Source organism: Artibeus jamaicensis, unplaced genomic scaffold (genome assembly GCF_021234435.1).
Source record: "Artibeus jamaicensis isolate MK-2021 breed Jamaican fruit bat unplaced genomic scaffold, CSHL_Jam_final contig_1539, whole genome shotgun sequence".
In the NCBI taxonomy this organism is placed as follows: domain Eukaryota; kingdom Metazoa; phylum Chordata; class Mammalia; order Chiroptera; family Phyllostomidae; genus Artibeus; species Artibeus jamaicensis.
The window spans coordinates 745165-767712 of NW_026521299.1; the positions used below are offsets into that span (position 1 = coordinate 745165).

Genomic DNA, 22548 nt, shown 5'->3' on the forward strand with positions numbered 1-22548 from the left:
GACACCCTGCCTTGTACCGAGGCATGGCCCCCAAGGGGCACTCAATGGACAGTATCATCTTCCCCGAATGGCCAGATGTGGTCATGCTCTGCTCAAAACCGCTGCTGACTTCCCAGTCATGCGGAGGAAAGATCACACAGCCTGCCAAGCCACCTGACCTCAGCTGACCTTTCCCATGCCACCTCCTGCCTCTCCCTCCTCCCTGCCCACCATCGCTGTTGCATTCCAGCCCCAGCAGACTCGCCGTCTCCCAAGCACAGCGCCTGGCCCTTGCACATGCTGGCCCCTGAGGCGAGAATTCCTTCATCCCTCATGAATCCTTGGATGGACCCTCAGCCTTCTTTTTATTGCACTTGTCACTGCATTGTGATTATCTGTGTCTGTTGTGACTGTTTTCTTATTTAGTGAATTAACACAGCACTTGGCATTTCCCAGTTGTTCGCACACAGCCCCCATTCAATGATCACATACTAGCCTGAGCATCACGCACACATCTTTGCTTAAAACTCACAATGCTACGGAGTCAATTGCTACCCTGCTGAATTGGAGGGAACAAGGATGGGAACCTGCCCAAGGTCACAGAGCTTATCCACAGCTGAGCTGAGACCTGATCTCTGGTCTAACTGCAATACTCACAAAGAGAAGAGCAGCTTTGTAAAGAACATGTAGCAAGTGGACTTTTGGCAGATGACTGTTGTCCCTCCCTTTTCTGAATCCCTTCCTCTATCCCACCCTCCCATGGTCCTCCTGCTCTCTCCATCGTCCCCTTACCCCGCTCCCAATGGCTTACCTCCCCAAGCGCTCATCTCTCCCATCCTGTGCCATCCGTCACCCATGCAGCTGCCTCTGTAAGGCTGAGCGTCCTGGGTTTAGCACACGGCTGTGTCCAGGACACAGAACATGGAGCCTTGTGGCTGCGTCTTCAGATGCTGAGATGTTAGCTGGGAGTCAAAAAACCAAGGAGATAAAATAAACCTTTCATGCCCCAAATGTGTTTGCAACCAGAAGGCAAACATGATTTTTTTTTTTTAAGATTTTATTTATTTTGCCCTGGCTGGCGCAGCTCAGTGGATTGAGCGTGGGCTGAGAACCAAAGGTTCGCTGGTTCAATTCCTAGTCAGGGCACATGCCTGGGTTGCAGGTCAGGTCCCCAGTGGGGGCCACTTGAGTCAACCACACGTTGATGTTTCTCTTTCTCCCTCCCCTCCCCTCTCTCTAAAAATAAAAAAATAAAATCTTTTTCAAAAAGATTTTATTTATTTTTAGAGAGAGGGAGAGAAACACCAATGTGTGGTTGGAACAACCACAGAAATGGAGATCACATGGAGGGTTATCAGCAGGGAGGGGGGAGAATGGGAGAAAAGGTACAGGGAATAAGTAGCATAGATGGTAGAAAATAGACAGGGGAGGGCAAGAGTAGAGTGGGAAATGTAGAAACCACAGAAGTTATGTGTATGACCCATGGACATGAATGAAAGGGGGGAATGTGGGTGGGAGGGGTGTGCAGGGCGGAGGAGAGGAACGCGGGGATGGGGAACAGGACAACTGTGATAGCGTAATCAATAAAATATATAAAAAAAAAGCACCAGGCATTCTTGGGCATGATTATCAGGTCTCTGGAGAGGACAGGAGCCAACCTGACAGGGGGATGAGCAGGAACACTGCTGACTCCATCTGGCTTAGATGATCAGAGCTGCTGTCTGGGGTACCAACGGGCACAGGAAGCACAGTGCGGCGCCCTGGTCCCGGTCCTGGTCCCAGCAGTATCAGGGTTGCGCTGGTGTTCTTCAGGCTGATTTTCTATCGTCACTCACACTCAAAGTTTTGGAGCCTCTTTAGACTGCCCTCTATAGTCCCAAGTCTTGCAGGCTCCTGGGAGACTGAATGAACTACAGCAAGGCAATCCTGGTCTACATCCACCCTCTGTGAGTGTTTTAAATGTGAGGGGCGACCTGTAGCGTGGTCCACCATGGTCTGACACAGGCGAATGGAGTTTCTGGGACCCCAGATCCCAAGTGGAGGAGGCTGTCTGCTGGTTTCCTGAGTGTATGACTTGCATCAGCACTCATAAGCTCCTAGCCCCATTATGCGCACTAAATCTGGCTAAAGAAAGAACCCTTTGACAGAGGAAGGAGGAGAGATCATCATAGGGTGGACAAAGGAGGCCTGCAGAATCAATTGGATGGAGAAAGAGTACCCTGACTAGCTGCCAGGGAATCTGCCCCGTGGGGGGATGAAGTCATCAGGCTGGCACTGTTCAGTAATCCACTTCCTGTTTCTGGCGTTCAGACACACTCAGCCGGGCACTAACCAGGTACCTTGGTCTGACAATTTACTGTCACATAAACGGGCCAGGTGTCATCTAGGCACCCATATTCTCGTATCCCAGTCTTCAAAAGTTGTGTTCGTGTGATTGTCACCCCAACAGTGACCTCTGGATACATGGACCACTTCAGATTTGTGGGCTCGCAGAATGGCCATGCCAGTCTGCCTCAGTGGATACATTTATTTGACAATGATAGGCTGTTTGCTCTTGCTTCTGCTGCCCTCTCTTTATCAGTGGGTCCACACCACTCCCTGCACAGCTGTCAGAGCTTCCAGGCTGCTCCTCTCCAGCCTCTCCAGCTGCCTCCTCAGACGTGGCTGATGGTCCAAGACTGCCTTGTTCAAGAAAGCTTCGCTTGGCCCTGACCAGGTAGCTCAGTTGGCTATGGCGCTGTCCTGATACAGTGTCAGTGGGTTCCATCCACAACCAGGGCACATAGAAAGAATCAACCAATGAATGCATAAATAAGTGGAACAACAAATAGATGTTTCTGTCTCTCCCCCTTCCTCTCTCTCTCTCTCAAAAAAAAAAAAAAAAATCAGTTGATCAAATTTTTAAAAAAAGCCTTCACCATCTGGAGCCAGACTCCTTGGCCTGGTTTTCGTGGTCCTCTGATTCGGTCTGATCCCGCTCCATTTCTCGTTACAGCTCACACGCACTTCATGTCTTTGGGCCGAGGGGCCCCAGCCCACTTAACACTGCCCTCACACTGAAGACGCCCTGCTTCTTCTCTTCTGTGGGACGTCCTGCCACTGCAGTCTTCGAAGCAGCACTCCAGGTCCAACTCCTGCTTCCCCATGAGGAAGCCACTTCTGGCTATGCTCCCTTGTTATCTCAGATGTGGCTCACTTCTGTCCCCACGGCAGTGGCACCGCCAGTCTGCCCCTGGAGTCTCCAATCCATCCCTCACTGAATTCCCTGAACAGCAAATCATGAGGCCACAGGTGACCTCTGGGGCAACTCCCCAAACCCAGCGGAGTGGGAGTAAAATCAAGGACTCAAGGAAAACCCCTGGAAAGAAGAGACCAGACACTAAGCAGGGATGTGTGTGAAATACTGGTTTTTATTGGCTGGCACAAGATTACATCCTACAATTCTGACGCCCTTCCCTCCTACACAGCTCAAATAGAAAGAAACTGATGAACACAAAGGAATAGCACACTCACAGGTTTAAGCATTTGTACAAAAAGGTGTGGGATGCGGGGTGGTGGACTTTTAGGGGTGCTACCAGAGCTCTCCTGGGGAGGGTCTGTGTGCCCCGTTGCCAGCACCACAGAAGCAGACGCTGGAGTAGAGAGGGGAACCGCTACATGCGGCTGGCCTGTTGCTGAAAAGGGGAAGTGGGACTTCTTCCCACGGTGCGCCTGTCTTGCACCCAGACCTGGGGGCTGGACCCAGGTCCCCTTTCTTCTGAGCCCTCCTCTGCAAGCCATCTGTTCTCATGGGAAAGGTGTGAAGGAGGCCTGAGAACACCTTCCCTGAGAAAAGGAAACAGGAAGACTCAGTTTCTGTCCTCTTCCTCTGGACCAAATTCCACTCCCCTCAGCTCCCACGGCCACAGCGAAGGTCTTCCTTAGGAGTCTGGTAAAGAGGCCGGGTCTGGGCAGGGAGCCCAAGTGGGCAGGAAGGGAAGGAAAGTCTGATTTTTCCATGCAAAACTGAGGAAAATTGGAAACAAAGGAAATGGCAAACAAGGCCATACACCCATGGGTTGGAACGAGTCCTGGGGTGCACTTGGATTTGGGCAAGTGTGATGCCAAACCCGTTCCATTGCGCAGCACTAGGCCCCAGGAGGTTAAAGACCATAACCAACCCCGCCTCCTATATGGGCGCCATTCCTTGGATTCCCCAGTTGTTTAGCCCATTGGGGTTATTTCTGCCGATCTCTCCAACCATGTGAGTGCTCAGCCTGCTGGCGGGTCCACTTTCTATCCTACTAGGAACATGCACACCGCCTGAACTGGCAATCCGTACACTCACTCTGTAGAATGGTCAAGGGGCTAAGTGACCTCATGATGGAAGGCTGCTTGCTTTTCTGAGTGGTCGTGAGAGAAGGGGACAGCAGCAGAGCTCTGGTGGCATCAGAACAGTCTAGACTGAGCCTCTATGATCCCCAGGGCACTGGTCCCTGGGTGCATGGGTCCCTGGTTCTCTGTTCTGGAGATATTACTAGGCTTGGCCATTTGAGCCTCTGCTAAAATGGATGAGCACCAGAGGAAAGGGACAAAGACTTCTGTCCTTCGGAAAAAGTGAAACTGAAGAGTACATCTTGGCTACTCTGCTTGAATCCAAAGGGTTCCCTGGAAATACCTTTTGAACTTGGCCAAGGGGAGACTGCATCTGAGCAACACGCTTGCCCACAGGAGGAAGCACGTCTAGTTCGTCTGTTTGAGAACTGGAAAGCTCCCAGGGAGTTTAACCTTTCTGATGCTGATGGTGAGTAAAGTGACTGCAGTGAGGAAACACCTTGAATAAGCCTTGTGCTGCTTGAAGACCACACTCTGCAGCTGAGCCGACAGGGCAGGACTCGCCTGCTCCTTGGAGCCCTTTCCCTACCTACCAAGTTCAGTGGGTGGGATGGGAGACCAGTCCCTAAGATAAAGCTGGGCTGGCAAGAGCAAGTGCTGTGATGCTACTAGCGGGCTTCCACCTCCTCTGTGGAATAACGCACCTGGGCAGCCAGAGACATTGGCTTTACAACGGCTCCCGACGTCCTTGAATGCTCCTAGCTCCCCTAAACAAACGACGAACTGGTGGCTATCTTTCTTAAGATAGATGTATTGTTGCTGACTAAAATTTTACTTAGCCACCAAACTTTTGATTAGAAACCAGTTTGAAAGATTTTCAAACCATGAAATAATAAAGACAGGCCTGACATTTACAAAACTGAGCTACAGACTCTGTATTTCTTTTACAACAGAGTTAACTGTTTAACTACTAAATGCAACGCTATGGCACTGGGCCCTGGACTCAGTCACGTACTGTGCCCTGAGCAACACACTCCTGGATGTCCATCCATGGGTGGAAGGGAAAATGTGAGGTTCTCGGGCTAAAATAAGCACCTGAGGCTGACTGGATTTGGGGGCGGATCCCTTTGGGGTTCTGGGCAACTGCTCACAGCCATGAGGGAAGGGGAACAGGGAGGCTGCGTCTGTGCCGCAGCTTCGATGCCTGCTGTTTCCTTTGGAACTCCTTCCTGACCTTGGGAGGAACAGCCCAGGCCCGCTCGGCTCGAAGTCCTCCCCTCCCTTCAGGGTCTGGAAGCTTGCCAAGACATAACTTCAGATATGCCCGGGGTGGAGGCTCTCTGAGGGGCAGACCCACCCTCCTGGTTGCCGGGTGTCTCCATAATGAGTCCCGACCTTCTTGGCACAGTCATATCTGTTATGCTGCTGGAATCATGTAACTAAAGCTAGAGGTCCTTCCTGGTCATTTTATCAGTGAGCCTGAAAAGCTTTTCTTTTCAGGATAAGACACAGGGAGGCTACAGGGCTCTGTTACATACAGCTTTAGGTGAACTTGTCAATTCAGCACAGAAGTGCTCAGAAAGATAGGCTCCTATCAGTATTACTTCTGTAGGGTTTACAGGCAACCTCATTGGAAAAGCGAATTTCCTGCCGGTAAGCCACTGCACACCGCACGACAGAGGGCCAGCACAGCCTCAAGGCCCAGCCCTGGGATTGAGGCATCTTGCTTTTTCCTAGGGAGTTCCAAAGAGTTAAGATTTTGATCTAAATGGGACCTCATTCCCAGAAGAGTGATTTTATTGTACCGTCAAGATGTTCTCTGAAAAGCACACCCCATAGACAACGACCACAGAGGGTAAGCAATTTAGTAGGTAACTGTATCAGCACCAGGTTTATGTTCCTCAGCTCAATGATTAATGAAATCTTGACATCTGCACTGACTGCCACAGGGGTGATACAGCTGGAGAATGACAAGGCTGCAGTTTCTGTACCTTTTAAAGCCAATCTCTAGGGTTTTAAATGCCTCTTTTGGTGTTTTGGAGGTCCCTGTTCCAGGTTTATAACCAGAAATGTAAACCGAAGGAAACCTAGAGTGAGGAATTAAACTGGACTGATGGAGGAACAGAAGCGGTGGCCCTCCACCTTTCACAGAGCAGCCTTACTTTCTTCTTTGGAGTCCCCCCTGGTGTGCTGGACTCTGAGTTAACTGGTTTCCCTTTGAGCTCCCTTGCTGCAGACAGCCTCATTTTCTAAGACAAGCATTAGCTCACCAAATCATTACGATGAACAAAGCTTTAAGAGACATGCCTTTTTATTTAGAAAACTTCACATTGCAGAGATACACAAAATCGTGACTAGCCTCAGCTCCAGGATCCAGTCCAAATCCACACCAAATGGGATTCTTTCCTTCCCTTTTATTAATATTTAAGGGGACTTAGAGGCCAGATTATTTGATTAATCTAAAGGTGAGAGGTATCATTTTCCCAGATGCCCTGATTAGGCCTCTCACATCCCTGGAAGGCTGTCAGCTAACGCAGGACACAGTCAAAATGTGAACGCAGGAGTGGAAAGAAGTGTCCCTGAAATCCCCGGGTCCCCAGGACCCGCAGTGACCTGAGACAGCCTGATGCATGGACAGCAGTATCTTCTATGGATCGAAGCTGGTGTTTCCCAATTTAAAATTTACCTGACAATCTCAAATGTCTCACTGTCTTAGCCGACATCAAATGGGGTGTGGAGAACACAGCTCTTTCTGAGGGTGAGAGGTCCGTGCTGCATGGCTCTCCAGCAAGGCAGATGCCTGCTGATTTCCCCCTGCTCCCAGTGAGGTGAAGTCCCCATGCAGAGAGGGAGGCCACCAGCAGGCCAGCTGCACAGCAGCAGCCCCCACAGCCCTGGGGAAGGAGGTTGCACCCCGGCGGGGCTCCCAAGAAATGCCTGCTGCCTCCACAGGGCGTGTGACCTGCACAGCCTCAGGTCTGACCTCTTATCTTCAGGAGTAAGAACCAGAAAAGCATTTGTACTGTTCAATCACTACTGAATAATCTCCTCGCCCTGGAACTGCTGACTTAGCTGTCCTGCACAGCTCTCTCTCTCTCTTTTTTTTTTTGGTAAAAATGTGGGTTGTTTTCTGAAATGCAGATGGGACCAAGATGAAGCTATATTGTCAATTATAGCTCTCTTTAAGCAAAAATTCATCCCACTGTAATAACTTCTCCAGGAATTTCTTTTAATTCTAAACCTGTTCTCAACTAGCACAGGCTTACAGAACACTTCAGAAATACTAAAAATTACAGCTGTGGCAAAAATCACATTGTGATTATTAAGTCCTTTCTGTAAACTAAAAAAAATGTGGCTCAGGCTGTTTTTAAAAAAAGGTCAGGTGGGGACACCAACAGAGGTGTTAATACAGCACTAAGTGGAAACGGTGAATACGAAAAGTACTGTGTGTGAAACGCACACCAGGGTCCCACAGGAGACCGAGCAGCCCTCTGTTACGGAGGTGCAGGAGCCTCTATGAGCATTGTGTGTGGAAAAGAGAAAGGAGAAGGGCAAGAAGGAAGACAGTCCTGTGCAGAACTTTTTCTTCTAAGCAAGTCTAGGAGAATTCACATGCGCTGACTCCTAACATCAAAACAGAAAATATTTTTTGCCACAGAGGAACCTGACTATGTGGCAACACACTTACAAAAGGGCTGCAAAACACTCTGAGGGCAGTCTCCCCTCTCCCCAGAGGCTGCCAGGAGGGAGGCCCTAACTGCTGCACTTGCTGCGGCGCCTCGCCACATGATGCGGAGGGTGAACCGGAAGTGCAGCCACAGCCTCAGAGGGGATGCCGACCCCTCACCCTTTGATCCCTCCAGATGGCCTCAGCTCAGACTAAGCCGTTAGGGAGCCATCTCCACGCAGGGCAGATAGGGCAGCAGATACTTGTCAAAACAAAGCACAGTCAATTCTTAACATGTCCATTCTGTTCTGTTTGCTTATGAGAAAAACCGAGACTCCTGTTTCATGGGCTGCACTGTTTGGGAAGGCTACAAACCCTAACACAGCTGCTCCTGGGGGCAGTGCCTGACCCTCCTCCTTCCCCCCTCCCTCTTTCCTCCCCCCCCCCAGTCCTATTCCAAAAAGATGGCATGACCTCACTTATGTTTCCCCAGTGGCTACAATTTATAAACTAAAAACAAATTTTAACTAAAAAAATCCATTGCTATCTTTCTCTATCCTGAGGATGGCAGACTCTGATGGACACTCCAGTGATAACCGGAACCTAGAAGATGCAAATTCACTGTGAGAAAGAGACTTGATATCTGTCCTGAACACAGAAACCTGTTTCTTTCGAGCTGAACCAGGTGAGTCCTTATAAAGCTAATGGCAAATTGGTGTCAATAAAATTACTTTGCAAGCAGGGTGATTGTTGTGCTTTGTTTTTCCGTTCTCTGGGGAGACATAAAGTTAGCTGGAAGCACAGAAGGGCGGCGACTACACAGCAGTGAGGCAGCCCCGGCGCTGATGGTGCCGGGGAGGGAAGAATACTGACACCCCCCCCCCCCCCCCCCCAGAGTCCCAGTGCAACTGAAACCTCCGCCGGCTGGGGCCTCCTGTGGCTGGTCAGCAAAGCACCAGCAGAACCTGCTCAGTTAACTGCGTTAACAGGACCTGTTCATGTTAGGGAGAAATGCTTCTTGGCACTGCTCCCTTTCCTGACCCGAAGACACCAACAACAACCCAGACTGGACTTGGCAGGCTCGTATGTTGTCCCACCAGCTCCGTACAGACACCCTCTGACCGGTAAAAGATGCGCAATCACCTCGGACGCCGCGGCACCCTTCCAGGAGTATGACTTCTTCTGCGAAGCACCTTCAAGCCACATCACAAAGACAGAATGCATTTGGGGGAATGTGCTTTTGGGATTCCACTTAGTGCCTAGTTGGTCTTATTTAATTCCCCCTGTATGTATTTGAGCAGAACATTAGATGCTGTGAACAGACAACAGCAGCAGTGTGTGTGATTTTAAGTAGGACACGTGAAGTGAGTTGGCATTTAGACTCAAATTCCACGGTGTGGTTTCTATCCAATGGGACCCTGACTTGGGGAAAGAATTTCTTCCCCAGGGGCAGGACCGTGCCCTAAGGGAACTAGTGGTGCTGCCTTTGGTTCTGTGTTTAAGATTGGAGGACAAGATGCAACCGAGAGCACAGCAAAATTTACATCCACCAATGGCTATCCCCCTGAAAGCCGGAAACTAAATGACACAGACCGACCAGATATGCACATTCTATTAGTGCGAAGGAAGAGTAAAAGCTTTTCAAAGCTTGAGTATTTATGAGAATTTTTAAATAATGAGAACTACAATTGTAATTTCACATCTTGGCTGTTTTGACAAAGGAGAAGCCACTAAGAATATAGTGACAAGCTCCTGTCCCAAGCCAGGGACTGATCAATGTCCCACCTCACCAACTCGAAGACCCTTACTTCCCAACTAAACAACACAAGTGGCGAATGACACCCAAGGAGACAGCCTGCAGCGAGCCCAGCGCCCGCCATCCGCGGATCCCAGCACACGATCAAGCACCCCCACAGCACCACTGCTCTGCAGAAGGGAGGCCTTCCACACCGAAGTAGGCGGCACAGTCAGAACCTCTGAGCAGGCTCATAGCGCACTAACCAGCGCTGCAACATCACAAAGACAAGCAAACACTTGGATTTTCCTCCCAGGTACTTTTCAGGAACCTAACATGGTTCCCCACAGTGGGGACAGGGCGGCACAGCTGCACTGCCGAGGCCAGGCGGCCACTTCCGTGCACAGAGACAGTATGAGTTCAGGCGGCTGTAAGGCAGGTATGCACTAGGAGAGCGCGTGCTGTCGGCTGTAAGCAGTATTACAAAAAAAAATCCAAACCCAAACCCAGTTCCAACCCCTATTGTCAACATGTAGGGAAGAATTCAATCTCTATCACTGTTTCTCCAGATCTGGGCTGAGGCCATTTGCTCCTGGCTTGGCAATAACAAAGAAAACAGCTGTCTTCCTGGATTTTTCCTGGTGTGGAAACGCAGCTGCTGGAGGGGGAGCCGCGAGTCCTGGACGCCCTGATGGTGGGCGTGCCCTCTCCCCACCCCCACTCGACCACAGTCATGACTGGGAAAGAGCAAGGCCAGGGACTGGGTGAGCCACAGGCGTCAAAGAGAGCGTCAAAAGGACAGCGTGAATGGTGAGGCTTTCCGTTTTGGAAAGGCTTTCCGTTTTGGAAAGGCCTTGAATTTAAGAAACCAAACAAAACCCTGAAACATTTAAACAGTTAAATTCCTCTTCTAAAAGTCATTTATTTACATATTATATGCCCAGTATATAATGTGTAGATAAATGTATCCAAGTGTATCCTGTAGTGAAAGGAACCAACCTAGTGGACTGAACAGCACATTATAGAGCAGATTCTTGAAAGGTTTCATCTCATATTGGTATCTTTTAATTTAAAAAAATTAAAAATCAAAGAAAAAAGCCTGGCCAGGGCTAGAATGAGACAGACAGGAATACTTCAGAATCCAAGGTAGAGGAAGGCTGTTTGCTTCTTTTTAGAGAACGTAGGAAGGAGTGTGACCAGGTAGGGACAGATCATGCACAAAAGTACTTGCAAATTACAACCCCCTCAATAAAAGAGAAGAAAAGCCCCATCCTGTAACACCAAACCGCAACACTTTCAATGAACACTTTCTCTGCTGCCATCATGCCTTATCTGGGAGAGGAGGCTTGTGAAAAGGGGTGAGAAGAGCGAAGGTGAGAGGGAAGGTCAGGTCTGCACTTCAGTCTAGTTTCCAATTTCCATCCTCTTCTAGGTCTTCAGTCATCTGATGTCCGATGTGGAGCTCTGGGCAGAAACCGAGTAGGTGGTGGCCACAACTGGGGTGCCGTTGTTGGCGGAGTAGCCTTGCCTCAATGTCTCAAAATACGACGCTTGCACGGGTTTGTGGTACTGCAGCATTTTGATGGCATCTTCTATCTTAAACCACTCCCTCTTCCTTCCTGTAGAGGCACATAGGAAAAGAAGTAAGGACACCAGGGAAGCAACCAAAGGTTTCTGATCATTTAACTTTTGAGAAAATAGAAAGAAATATGAAAGTAATGGCTGTCAACATTTTCAAAACATCTATTATAAATATGTTTTATTTATTTTCTTTTGGGAGTGAAAGCAAGCACAATTTATATGCTTCAAATACTGTACAAACGTCTAATGCAGAAATCCGAAAACTGAATTGCTGACAGCGATGGTGTGACGCGGCCCTCCAGACAGACCGCAGCAGGCGGCTTCCCACGGCCACGGCGCTCGGGCTGGGCCTGCCTCGGCTCCCTCAGAGCCTGAGGCCCAACCAGCACGCCCCCTCCTAAGCATCAAGCTTCTAAAATTACCAGATGGCTGGCTTATAATCAGTTACTCACTTTAAAAAAACTTATGAGTAATACAGCTATATAATAGAAAATATTACTTCAAAAAAAATCTAGACGCAATCACTTTTAACTTTTCAGTCTATTTTCTTTTATAAAATATGTGTTATGTGCCATTGAACTGGCTCTGTCCACAGTGTCCCGTCTTCTGTCTTCAACAGCCCTGCTCAGCCTCTGCGGGCTCAGGCCTATTGCCTTTATTCAGTCAGTCCATCTCTTACTTGGTCTTCCTCTTAATACATGCTTTAAAATCTTTTATTTATTTATTTTTATAATAAAATATCACTGTTTAAAGTTGGGAAAACAGAGGAAAGTGTAATATAATTACCCATAATCTTATAAACCAGAAATGACCACTCTCAATACCCTGGTGCATTTGCTCTTTTTTCATCGTGTTTCAAAAAGACAGTGTATTGGAACAACTGTGACTGAATCATGCTTTAAGGTGCTCCAAATACCGAAAGGCTCTGATACAGTGTTATGGGTGGGAACATGGGCGCCTATGCTAATATGCTGAGCTCCAATCACATCACTGGCTCTAATGAACTGTGCAAGTTAGTTGAATCTCTCTGTGCCCTATTTTCCTCGTCTGTAACAGAGCGATAATAAATGTGACCTATCTCACAAGTCTGTTGTGGATATTACTATGTATGGTATTTGAACAATGCCTGGCACGTGGTATGTGCTCTAAGAGTTTGCTTTTTATTATTACTATTACTGTTATTTCTTTTTTACTTCACAGTGCTTCTTAAGCATTCTTCTATGTTATTAAAAACATTTTTAAAAGATTTTATTTATTTTTAGAGAGAGGGGAAGGGCAAGGGGAGAGCAACATCAGTGTCATTGCCTCTCATGTGCCCCCTACTGGGGACCTGGCCCACAACCCAGGCATGTGCCCTGACTGGGAATCAATCCAGCAACCCTTTGGTTCTTAGGCTGGCACTCAATCCACTGAGGCACACTCGCCAGGGTAAAAAAATATAACATTTAATGGCTATGCATTACATCATAACATCTGGCATGGACGTGCTGTTACTCATTTAACCATTTCCCTATCACTGAACATAAATATCCTATGATTTTAATTATAAATAATACAACAATTAAAAAATCTTTATTTGTTCTTTTTTTTTTTTAACCTCTCAGGGAAAGATCCATAGAATTGAGATTATAAGAATAAAACATCTGAACTCTAAAGGGCTCATGATACGTAGTGCTGAACTGCTCTCCAAGACGGAGAGCCTATGAGAAATAGGAATCGTTTCTAAGAATCGCACCCACTCTGACCCCCGCGTGTGTGCTGGCCGGTCTCACACACCCCAGCCAGCGCACTTACCCTTTCTTGACCACTGGCAATTCTTTATTTCATTTCAAATTATGATTTCAATGGAACACTAAGTGTGCGTGTGTATGTATAGTGTATATATATTTCTGTATCCTGCTGATATAGAAATATATTTCTATTTCACTCACCGAAACTATTTTCTAAGCACTTTTATGTGTTTAACAGTTAACATTTCCATCAGATGAAAGTACCTTAAATCACTTATAATTCACTGAGCTGTACAGTTAAGACCCAGTTTTTCATCTGAAAAAGGCTCATATGAAGGAAGGCTCATGGCCTTATTCCCCGTGTTTTAGATCACTACATCACGGTCAGCTGTCAGAGGTCAGAGTAGAGGTGAAAGGCTATACTGTGGCAGTACCTTAAAGATCCATATTCCAAGTGTGAGACCCCGGCCCGACTGAGTGCTCTGAGACAGGGCCATGCCACACTCATCTCTGCCTCCCTCTGAGGACCCAGCACCAGCTGTCAAGGAGTCTATTTTTAATATCCTCCCCACACCTTAACCACATTGCATCTTACCAGACACAAAGCCTTTAAAAACTGAAGGGCTATGAAACGCTCAAATCGGCAGTGCGAGGGCCCCGATGGCAAAGCATACAGGCAGAGGTTTGGCAAGTGTTTTATTTGTTTACCAATTTAAAACAAATTAAATTAATATTACACTTTTCTAAAAAATATTTTTGTTCAGAGGCAAAAGATTACATCATGAACCAGCCATTCCATCGCTTTAGTTTTTTAGTTCAAAAGAAACACACCCGACAGTGACCCAGAGATCAAAGACAACAGCTCTTTACGACACAGCTGGGCACCTTGGCCAGGGGCGCGAATGGCACTGGGAACTACTCCCGCTGCTCTGACCTGCAAAATGACCCCACAGAGGGGCTCACGCCACCAAACCAACAGTTGTCTCTGACAACGAGAATAAGCATCACAAGGAACAGCCCAGGTCCTGCCCTCACCCAGGGTTCTGTGGCCAGCATGGGCCTGGCATCATGAAGGAGGATCCAGTCTGATTCTTAGAAACATTTCCTATTTCTCGTGGGCCATGTTTCTATTTGTTGACCATGTATCCAACTTTAGCTTTCTTTTAAACACTTCAAAATACTAACTTTCACAAGTTTAAAAATGGACATGCTTGTTTTATTAAGGCTGTCCTCCCGTAACTTCTCTTCTCATTGGGCTTGTTTCCGTTCTGAGTAACGACCTGTGCGATGGCAAGCTCTTCGGAGGCCACCTGGGGTGACTTACCGATGTTAACTGAGTCTTCCCAGTCCTCCAGCACCTCTGTGACAATGAGCACGTAGACATACGTTCTGTGCTTCCTCTCCTGGTTCTGAGGGCGAAGGGAGGAGCACAGAGGAAGAGTTATTCCTTATGGGGCTGAGAGGACTTAGGAAGCGCACTCCCACACGTATGTACAGAGAGCTTAAACACAGGCTCCTTTTACATTTTACCAGCCTACAGTCGAACATGAAATAGCACCAGACGTCCTACTTGAAAACATGCCGCAGTTGCATTTGAGGGTAAGGTCTTTGGCCGGGTTCCTAGAGCCAAGGCTTTACTCTCTTTTTTCCCTTCTCCTTTCCTTAAGTGCAACTTCATGGAAAAGTTGTGAGCAGGAAGTTCATGACCTCTCAAGAAAAAGGCACCAAGTAAATTTAACTAGGTGGGCACCAGAAAGAGGAGGCTGGACGGGCGAGGCCTCATCGATACAAGCCAGCCAGCCAATCATGTCCCACACCCTCCCGCCCCTATGAACCCAGGTCACCTTTATTCCCTGACTTCTCACTTCCTTCCACCTTCCTCCAAATCTCTACCCCAGTTCGATTTCCTTGTTTCTCTCTTTTCTACACTTACCCGCAGTTTGCTGTGTAAATGTACACCCATGTTTTTGTGCACATTATACATGAGATTACTATACCCATGTATAACGTGCATCCTTATTTTTCTCTCAAAAATTTGGGCAAAAAGTGTGCGTTATGCATGGCAAAATACAGTATCTACCCCTCCTTACATCTTAGAGAGGAAAGGAGGGGAGGCAGAGATAGAGTAAATAATACAAATAATATTCTGGCTGCTTGGAGGAGACAAAGGCTACAATGGAATGAGTATTTATGCCCCTCCCAAATTCATATGTTGAAATCTTAATCCTCAATGTGATGGCAGTAGGAGGTGGTCTTTGGGGGTGATTAAGTTATGAGGGCTGACCCTCATGAATGAAATTAGTGCCCTTAAAACAGAGACCTCGAGAGCAACCTTCTCTGTTCTACCATGTGAGGACACAGAAAAACAGTGGTCAATGAACCTGGAAGTAGGTCCTCAACCAGACACTGAATCTGCTGCTGCCCTGATCTTGAACTTCCAGCCTTCAGAATTGTGAAAAATCAATTTTTATTATATATAAGCCACCCAGTATGTGAAATTTTGTTACAGCATCTGGATGGACTATGACAAAGATATATGTGGTTAAAATATGATACCATATGTGCAAAGATTTTAACAGACTTACCTCAAAAATTCCGACTAATCTTCCCAATGTCCCTTTTACTCCAGCCTGCAAAGTAAGGAAAATAAAATTAACACACTGATGGTTTATATTGTCGCCTTTTTCTGAATCTTCTGAGCAGTTTGTAACATGGAAATGAAAAAACAAAAAGACAGATGTGTGGCTCAGTGGATTGAGTGCCCCCTTGCAAACAGAAAGGTCACAGGTTTGATTCCCAGTCAGGGCACATTGGGTTGCAGGCCAGGCCCCTAGTCTCCAGCAAACAAGCTGGAGCAAACAAGCAGAACACAAACAGAATCATAAGACATGAGGAACACTGGGATGGTAGCCAGTGAGGATGGGGGTCTGGGGGGATGGGGGGAAGGTGAAGGGATTCGGAAGTACAAGTTGGTAGTTACAGAATAGGCAGGGGGATGTTAAAAGCAAGTACAGGAAATGGAGTTGCCAAAGAACTTACATGTATGACCCATGGACATGAACAAAGGAGGGGGATTGCTGGAGGGAGTGGGGGCTGCTGGGTGGAGGGGAGTGAAGGGGGAAAAACTGGGACAACTATAATAGTATAATCAATAAAAAAAATTTAAAGCAAAAGTTTAGAAAATGGTCTTCAAATTTTAAGGGCACAAATCAACTTCACACTACAATGATTCTGTATGACTTAAAACTTTTTATTTAATAATAATTTCTGTATTCAATAGCAACATATACCCTGGATTTACTCTGTGTTGCATGCAGCTGGGACAAATAAAAGGCATTTTCCTTTATGAAACAGACACATTCTTTTAAAGTCTACTGCAATTCAAACAATGCTGCCATTTGAACACTGACATTTCAGTGGCATTTATTTTCACTTCTCATTATAATCTTCAACTTATAGAAACTAACAATAGTTTTACTTGCCTCTTTTGTTTCTTTCAAGTTTTATGTTAACATTTAGGGAATTCTACTTGTGAGAATTCTACTAAGGTGATCCTACCAATGATTCCATGGTAAAGAAGCAAAGAAATATTCCCATATCTACCAGTTTTTAAAATTGAGATTCAGCAGTTTTCTTAGGAGGGGGCTCTTCTTTAGTAAGAAAGAGGATTTCAGTTCTTTAAAGTCACAGTGCTGAAAAAGACACAGATTCCTCATAGGTGAAGGTCCTCCAACACAGGGTCGGTCCACTGTAACCATTTTACTTTTCCATAATTTTCCACAGTCCAACCTTCATCTCTCAGCTCTCTCTCCAATGCTATTACAAGCAATTGGACGGTTATTTTTACCCCTCACATGACCCTTGCAGGGTCACATTCGACACGTACTCTGCTCAGACACTGGGGGTAAGATTTGATCCAGGCTGTATGTAAGGTGGTCCAGTCAGGGTGTTGGTATGAACCTGTTTTTCTCAAAATCATTTGAAGCAGTTATAATTTCTATCTATATGTCAAAAACCCTTAATCCAGAGAAGGAGACTTTATTTAAAAGTCCTTCTCAGCCACAAATGAGAAATTCAAATAAATTATTTACTGGCCTTTATTATCCAACCATATGCAGGTAGGTGCTTCCTTGAACTTCAAAGTATACAGTACTCTACCATTTTAGGTCTAGTTAACAAAAATAATCTGAGCAACTGCCTATTCTTTAAAAAGAAAAAAATTTTCAAATGTCTTTTTTCCTTTACAGTGTTTTACTGAGATTGGAAGTATTATCTGCAACGAGCTGGATCAATTGTGCGACTTCCCCATCTTTTCCTCTAGTGGGAACCCTCACCCCCACCCCCACCCCCACCCCAGGACGTACATGAGACTTGGGCAGAGGTACTTTTGTGGATGGGCCATTGAGCCCACTGCTACGATGATCCACCACAAAGAACCCTTATTTTGCTGTTTGTTAAGGATGGGTACAAAGTGAGCCATCACCTTCAGAAACCAATGTTTCATTCTAAGGTAGGCATTTTGGCAGACACCGATGGCTGTCTAGCCCACAGGCATTCTCTCTGCCGAAGCCCTGCCACAGGGAAGGTCCAGATTCTGTTGGGTGTGCGGTGAGTGACCCAGTTCTGGATAAATGGCTCCTGAGGCGGTGTCCCCAGGGGGCTGCTGGGAAAAAGACTTCCCACCATGATAAAAAGCACTGTACAAAAAAACCCAATGCCTCCTTGCTTTTCGTGTGGGGACCTAAACGTGGAGCTGCTGCAGTCATCTTCTGACCATAAGGGGAAGGCCAAGGGAATCTACGAGAGGCTAAACAAATCCTGACACTGCCAAGCTGCTGAAGAAATGAGATAATCACCTGCCTCTATTTTCTTACATGAGAAAGTTAACCGGTGCTGTTGAAGCCACATTTAGTTGGGTATTTTGGTACCTGGATGGGAAAGCTTCTTGCTATTTCTCTTGATTTAAAAGGTAGCTCTGTGAGAAGACTGGTTATCCCAAAACAAAAATTGTGTACACTCAAGGGAATGCTAGTATAAAAGTTTCCTTTATTAAAGCAGTAAGTCCAGCCCCAAAATGAGCTCAGAGGAGAAACCCCAATCCAAGTATCTATGTGAGGAAACCCACAAACAAAAACAATGGTCTTCAAAGCATATAACTTTCCATTTAAGTCCAGCAAATCCCTACCCAGGTGTTTTGTTTTTTAAATGAAGTATTTTGAATGTTAAAAAGTAAAGAAGATAGCTCTGAGTGGTGTTGCTCAGTAGGTAGGGTACTGTTCCACAAACCCAACAGTCACTGGTTCGATTCCCAGTCAGGGCACATGCCTGGGTGGCAGGCCAGGTTCCTGGCTGGGGGCATGTGAATGGCAACCAATTGATCTTTCTCTCACATACTGATGTTTCTCTCCCTCTCTTCCTCCCTTCTCTTCTCTCTAAAAATAAATGAATAAAATCTTTAAAAAATTTTTTAAAGAAAATAAAGTAATAAGTATTCAGGTCACCACTAGCCATCTTTGTCAAATAGTAATGTATCATTTTGTATCTTTTTTTCCAAAGAAATAAAACTACTGGTATAACTGAAGGCCCTTCTGCACCCCTCTACCCCTGCCAAAGGTAACTACTCACATGAATTTAGTGTTTATCACTCTCTTGCATGTTTTTATACGTTACAACTTAGGTACATATCCATTATTAATGAATGGTATATAGTGTTTTCTGTATGTTTCTCTACTCAATTAAAAAACATACCTTCTGCCACTTCCACATATACCACGTCTCCGAGTTTTACCTATACTGATACATGTAGTTCTAATTATTTCATTTGAATTGTTGGACAGTAATCTATTTTAAAAATTTATCACACTAATCCATTTACTTGTTGGTAGACATTTAGTCCTGTTATTATTTTTAAAAATGTGACCAAACCACAAAAACTCCCTTGTACATATTCTTATTACCTACCATGTGTGGGAGTTTAGTATCTCTACTAATAGTCAAATTTCTGATTGCAGGGTAAAAATACATCCAATTTCCCCACATATGAAGTTGCTCCCTACAGCAGATCAACTGCAGAAATGGCTGCAACTCACTACCTCTCCCTGTATCCACATCCTTTGAAATGTAATTTTACAGATCCTCCTATCAAGAAATAGAACCTGCCCTGGCTGGTGTGGCTCAGTGGATTGAACACCAGCCTGCAAACCAAAGGGTTGCTGGTTCGATTCCCAGTCAGGGCACATGCCTGGGTTGCAGGCCAGGTCCCCAAGTGAGGGACATGGGAGAGGCAACCACACACTGATGTTTCTCTCCCTCTCTTCCCCTCTGTCTTAAAAAAAAAAAAAAAAAAAGGAAAGAAATAGAACCTATTTACCCACTCCTGCACTAGGCTGGCCTTGTGCCTTGCTTTGGCCAAAAGAATGCAGAAAGATGGTATACTGCATCCAAGCCTCGACCTCAAGAGGCCTTCCAGTTTCCACTTTTTCTCTGCAACTCTGCTGAGGACCTGTGAGCTAGTCTCCTAAAGGATGGAACATTTGTCTTAGCTGAGGATATTACAAAGCAGCCTCCAGCCAGCTAACCTCCCAAATGTGCAAGGGCCCAGATAAGGTCAGCAGAGCTTCCTACTTGACCCGGAGCTGGCTGCAGACAGCTGAGTAGTCCAGCTGACACAGAAACTGACTCAGGGGCTTGTGAGCAAACATCAATACTTAATCTTTTAAGCCACCGAGTTTTAGGATAGTTTGTTATATAACATTAACTGATCTATTCTCCAAGTATGTGGGCAGTGTACAAGTTTTCATCACTGTTGTTCCTCTTAAATATTTCATGTCAGTCTTTTTAGTTCAGGTCATTATAATGAGTGTAAAATTATACTGTATTATTTTTATACTAAAATCGTGCACTTTTTCCTATGTTTAATGAACATTCAGTTTTCTTTTTCTGGGAATTACATACACTTTACCTATTTTTCCTATTTGACTGCTGATGATTTTAATGGTCTTAATGCCTCTGGGTAAATACTTGTTATTAGTCTGGCACTTGTCTTTATCTTTGTTTCTGATGTCCTCTGCTAAACATGTTTTATAAGCCACTGCTGATTTTATTGACCTTTTCCTTTCGTGTATCTAGTATCTTTTTAAGAAACATATTCCTATCCCAGTGGCATAAAGTTAGTCTCCTGTATTTCTTACAATACTTTGACAGTTTTATACTATGGTCCACCAAAATAAATTTGGAAATTTATTCCCAAATAGCCAGTGGTCTAGAGACTCCAAAATAGACCCATGGTTATTATTGTTTTACTAATCTAGTTGTTAATTTATGTACTAATATAACATGATTTTAACTAATAAAGCTTTAATAACTAGGAAGGTACTTCCCTTTTCTGTTGTTTTTCAAAAGCTCTGAAGCCATTTTTATATCTTTTAAAAATGTTTTTGTCTTTTTAAAAAATTTAAGTAGTTTTCTGTTTTTTACTCCCATCCCAGCCCACCCCCAGTGCTCCCCACCTCCCTCCCATTTCCACCCCCCTTAGTTGTTGTCCATGTGTCCTTTATACTAGTTCCTCCATTTTCATACCTTTATTCTTCGTTTTATCACTGAATTTTTCAATTAATTTGAGAAAGACTCGTATCTTTATAATATTTAGTCTTCTCATCCGAGAATAGATTATACCTCTCCATTTACTCAGGTTTTTGTTTTTTTTTTGATACCTTCAACAAAGTTTTATTGCAAAGACAGTGCACTTTATTAATCTATAGTAAGGCACTTTAGTTTTAGTTTTGTTTTGTTGCTATTGTGAATGGTATATGTATTTTAAAGTTACATGTTTTCTAATGTATTACTGCAGGTTTTAAAGAAACACTGCTTGTTTCTTGCAACCCTTCTAAATGCTTTTTACTAGTTCTATTAGTTTCTGTTGCGTTCCTTAGGTTTTCTAATAGTTGCACCATTTGCAAATAATGTCAGTTTTGTATCTTCCTTCCAATCTTTATAATTTATTTATTTTTGTCTTATTCCAGTGGACAGGGCCCTGGTTCAATGGCAGTATGACAGCAGGCATAATTATCTTTTTCCTGTCTGCCATGGGAATGTTTTGAAGTTTCAAAAATGTAATATTTGTTTAGGTGTTGTTAAATACCCTATCAAGTTAGGAAATTTCCTTTTATTTTTCAACATATGGGTACTGAATTTTAATAAGTAATTTTCTTCATTTGCTGAGATAATTTTTTCTATTTTAATTTCTTAATAAAGTAAATTGCATAAACATATTTTCTAAGACTGGGCTATCCTTGTACTCTTATGATAATCCAGTTTTATGATACTTTGAGAAAGCTCTAGATTCTATTTGCCCTTATTTTACTTGGAATTTCTGCATTCACGTTTGTATGTGAGAATTTATTGTTCTTTTCTATTCTTAATTATCGAGATCAGGGGTTCGCAAACTATGGCCCATGACCCAAATCTGTCTTGTCATTGGTTTTTGTAGACAAAGTATTATTGGAACACTGCCATGCTCATTCATTCACAGTATTATCCAAGGGTGAATTGACATTACAATGGCAGAGTTGAATATTTGTGACATACACTTATGGCTTCTAAAGTCTAAAATATTTTATATATATATTTTATTGATTATGCTATTGCAGTTGTCCCAATTCTTCCCCCTTTACCACCCTCTACCCAGTATCCCACTTCCCTGCAGCATCCTCCCCTCCCCGCCAGTTCAAGTCCACGGAGTGTACAGATAAATTCTTTGGCTTCTCCATTTCCTATACTATTCTTAACCTCCCCCCGTCTATTTTGTGCCTACCATTTATACTTATCCCCTCTACCTTTCCCCCCATTCTCCCCCTCCCCATCCCAAGTGATAACCCTCCACATCTCCGTATCTATGATTCTGTTCCTATTCTGTTTGTCTGCTTTTTTTTTAGATTCAGTTGTTGATAGTTGTGAATTTGTTACCATTTTAATGTTTATAGTTTTGATCTTCCTTTTCTTAAATAAGTCCCTTTAATAGTTCATGTTATAATGGCTTGGTGATAATGAATTCCTTTAGTTTTACCTTGTTTGGGAAGCACTTTATCTGCCCTTTGGTTCTAAATGATAGCTTCGCTGGATAGAGTCATCTGGGTTGTAGAGGTCCTTGCCTTTCGTCACTGTGAATAATTCTTGCTAGGCCCTTTCTGCCTGCAAAGTTTTCAGAAATCAGCTGACAGTCTTCTGGAAACTCCTTTGTAGATAACTCTGTTTTTCTCTTGCTGCTTTTAAGATTCTTTCTTTATCTTTAACCTCTGGCATTTTAATTATGATGCGGCATGCTGTGGTCTTCTTTGGGTCCAAATTGTTTGGGACTGTCTGCTTCCTGGACTTGTATGTCTGGTATAGTCCATTAAATATATACATGGCTTTGCCAAATCAGGGACATTTTGTTTCATTATTTTTTCTCGTAAGTTTCCAATTTCTTGCTCTTCCTCTTCTCCTTCTGGCACCCCTATGATTCGCAAGTTGGCCCTTTTGGAGATGTCCTGGAGTCTTCTTAG

At 44.8% G+C, this 22548-nt stretch overlaps 1 protein-coding gene across 1 annotated transcript in view; it reads right to left on the bottom strand.

Moving 5' to 3' along the window:
* Positions 1 to 3369: 3369 nt before the first annotated feature.
* NUDT3 (nudix hydrolase 3) overlaps positions 3370 to 22548 on the bottom strand; it is a 112520-nt gene continuing 93341 nt past the window's right edge. The window contains exons 3-5 of the mRNA XM_037134396.2: positions 15592 to 15636; positions 14331 to 14415; positions 3370 to 11314 (exon numbers count right to left, since the gene is read on the bottom strand). Of these exons, the coding sequence (XP_036990291.1) occupies positions 11136 to 11314; positions 14331 to 14415; positions 15592 to 15636 (309 nt within the window). The 3' untranslated portion in view covers positions 3370 to 11135. The remainder of the gene's footprint in view (positions 11315 to 14330; positions 14416 to 15591; positions 15637 to 22548) is intronic.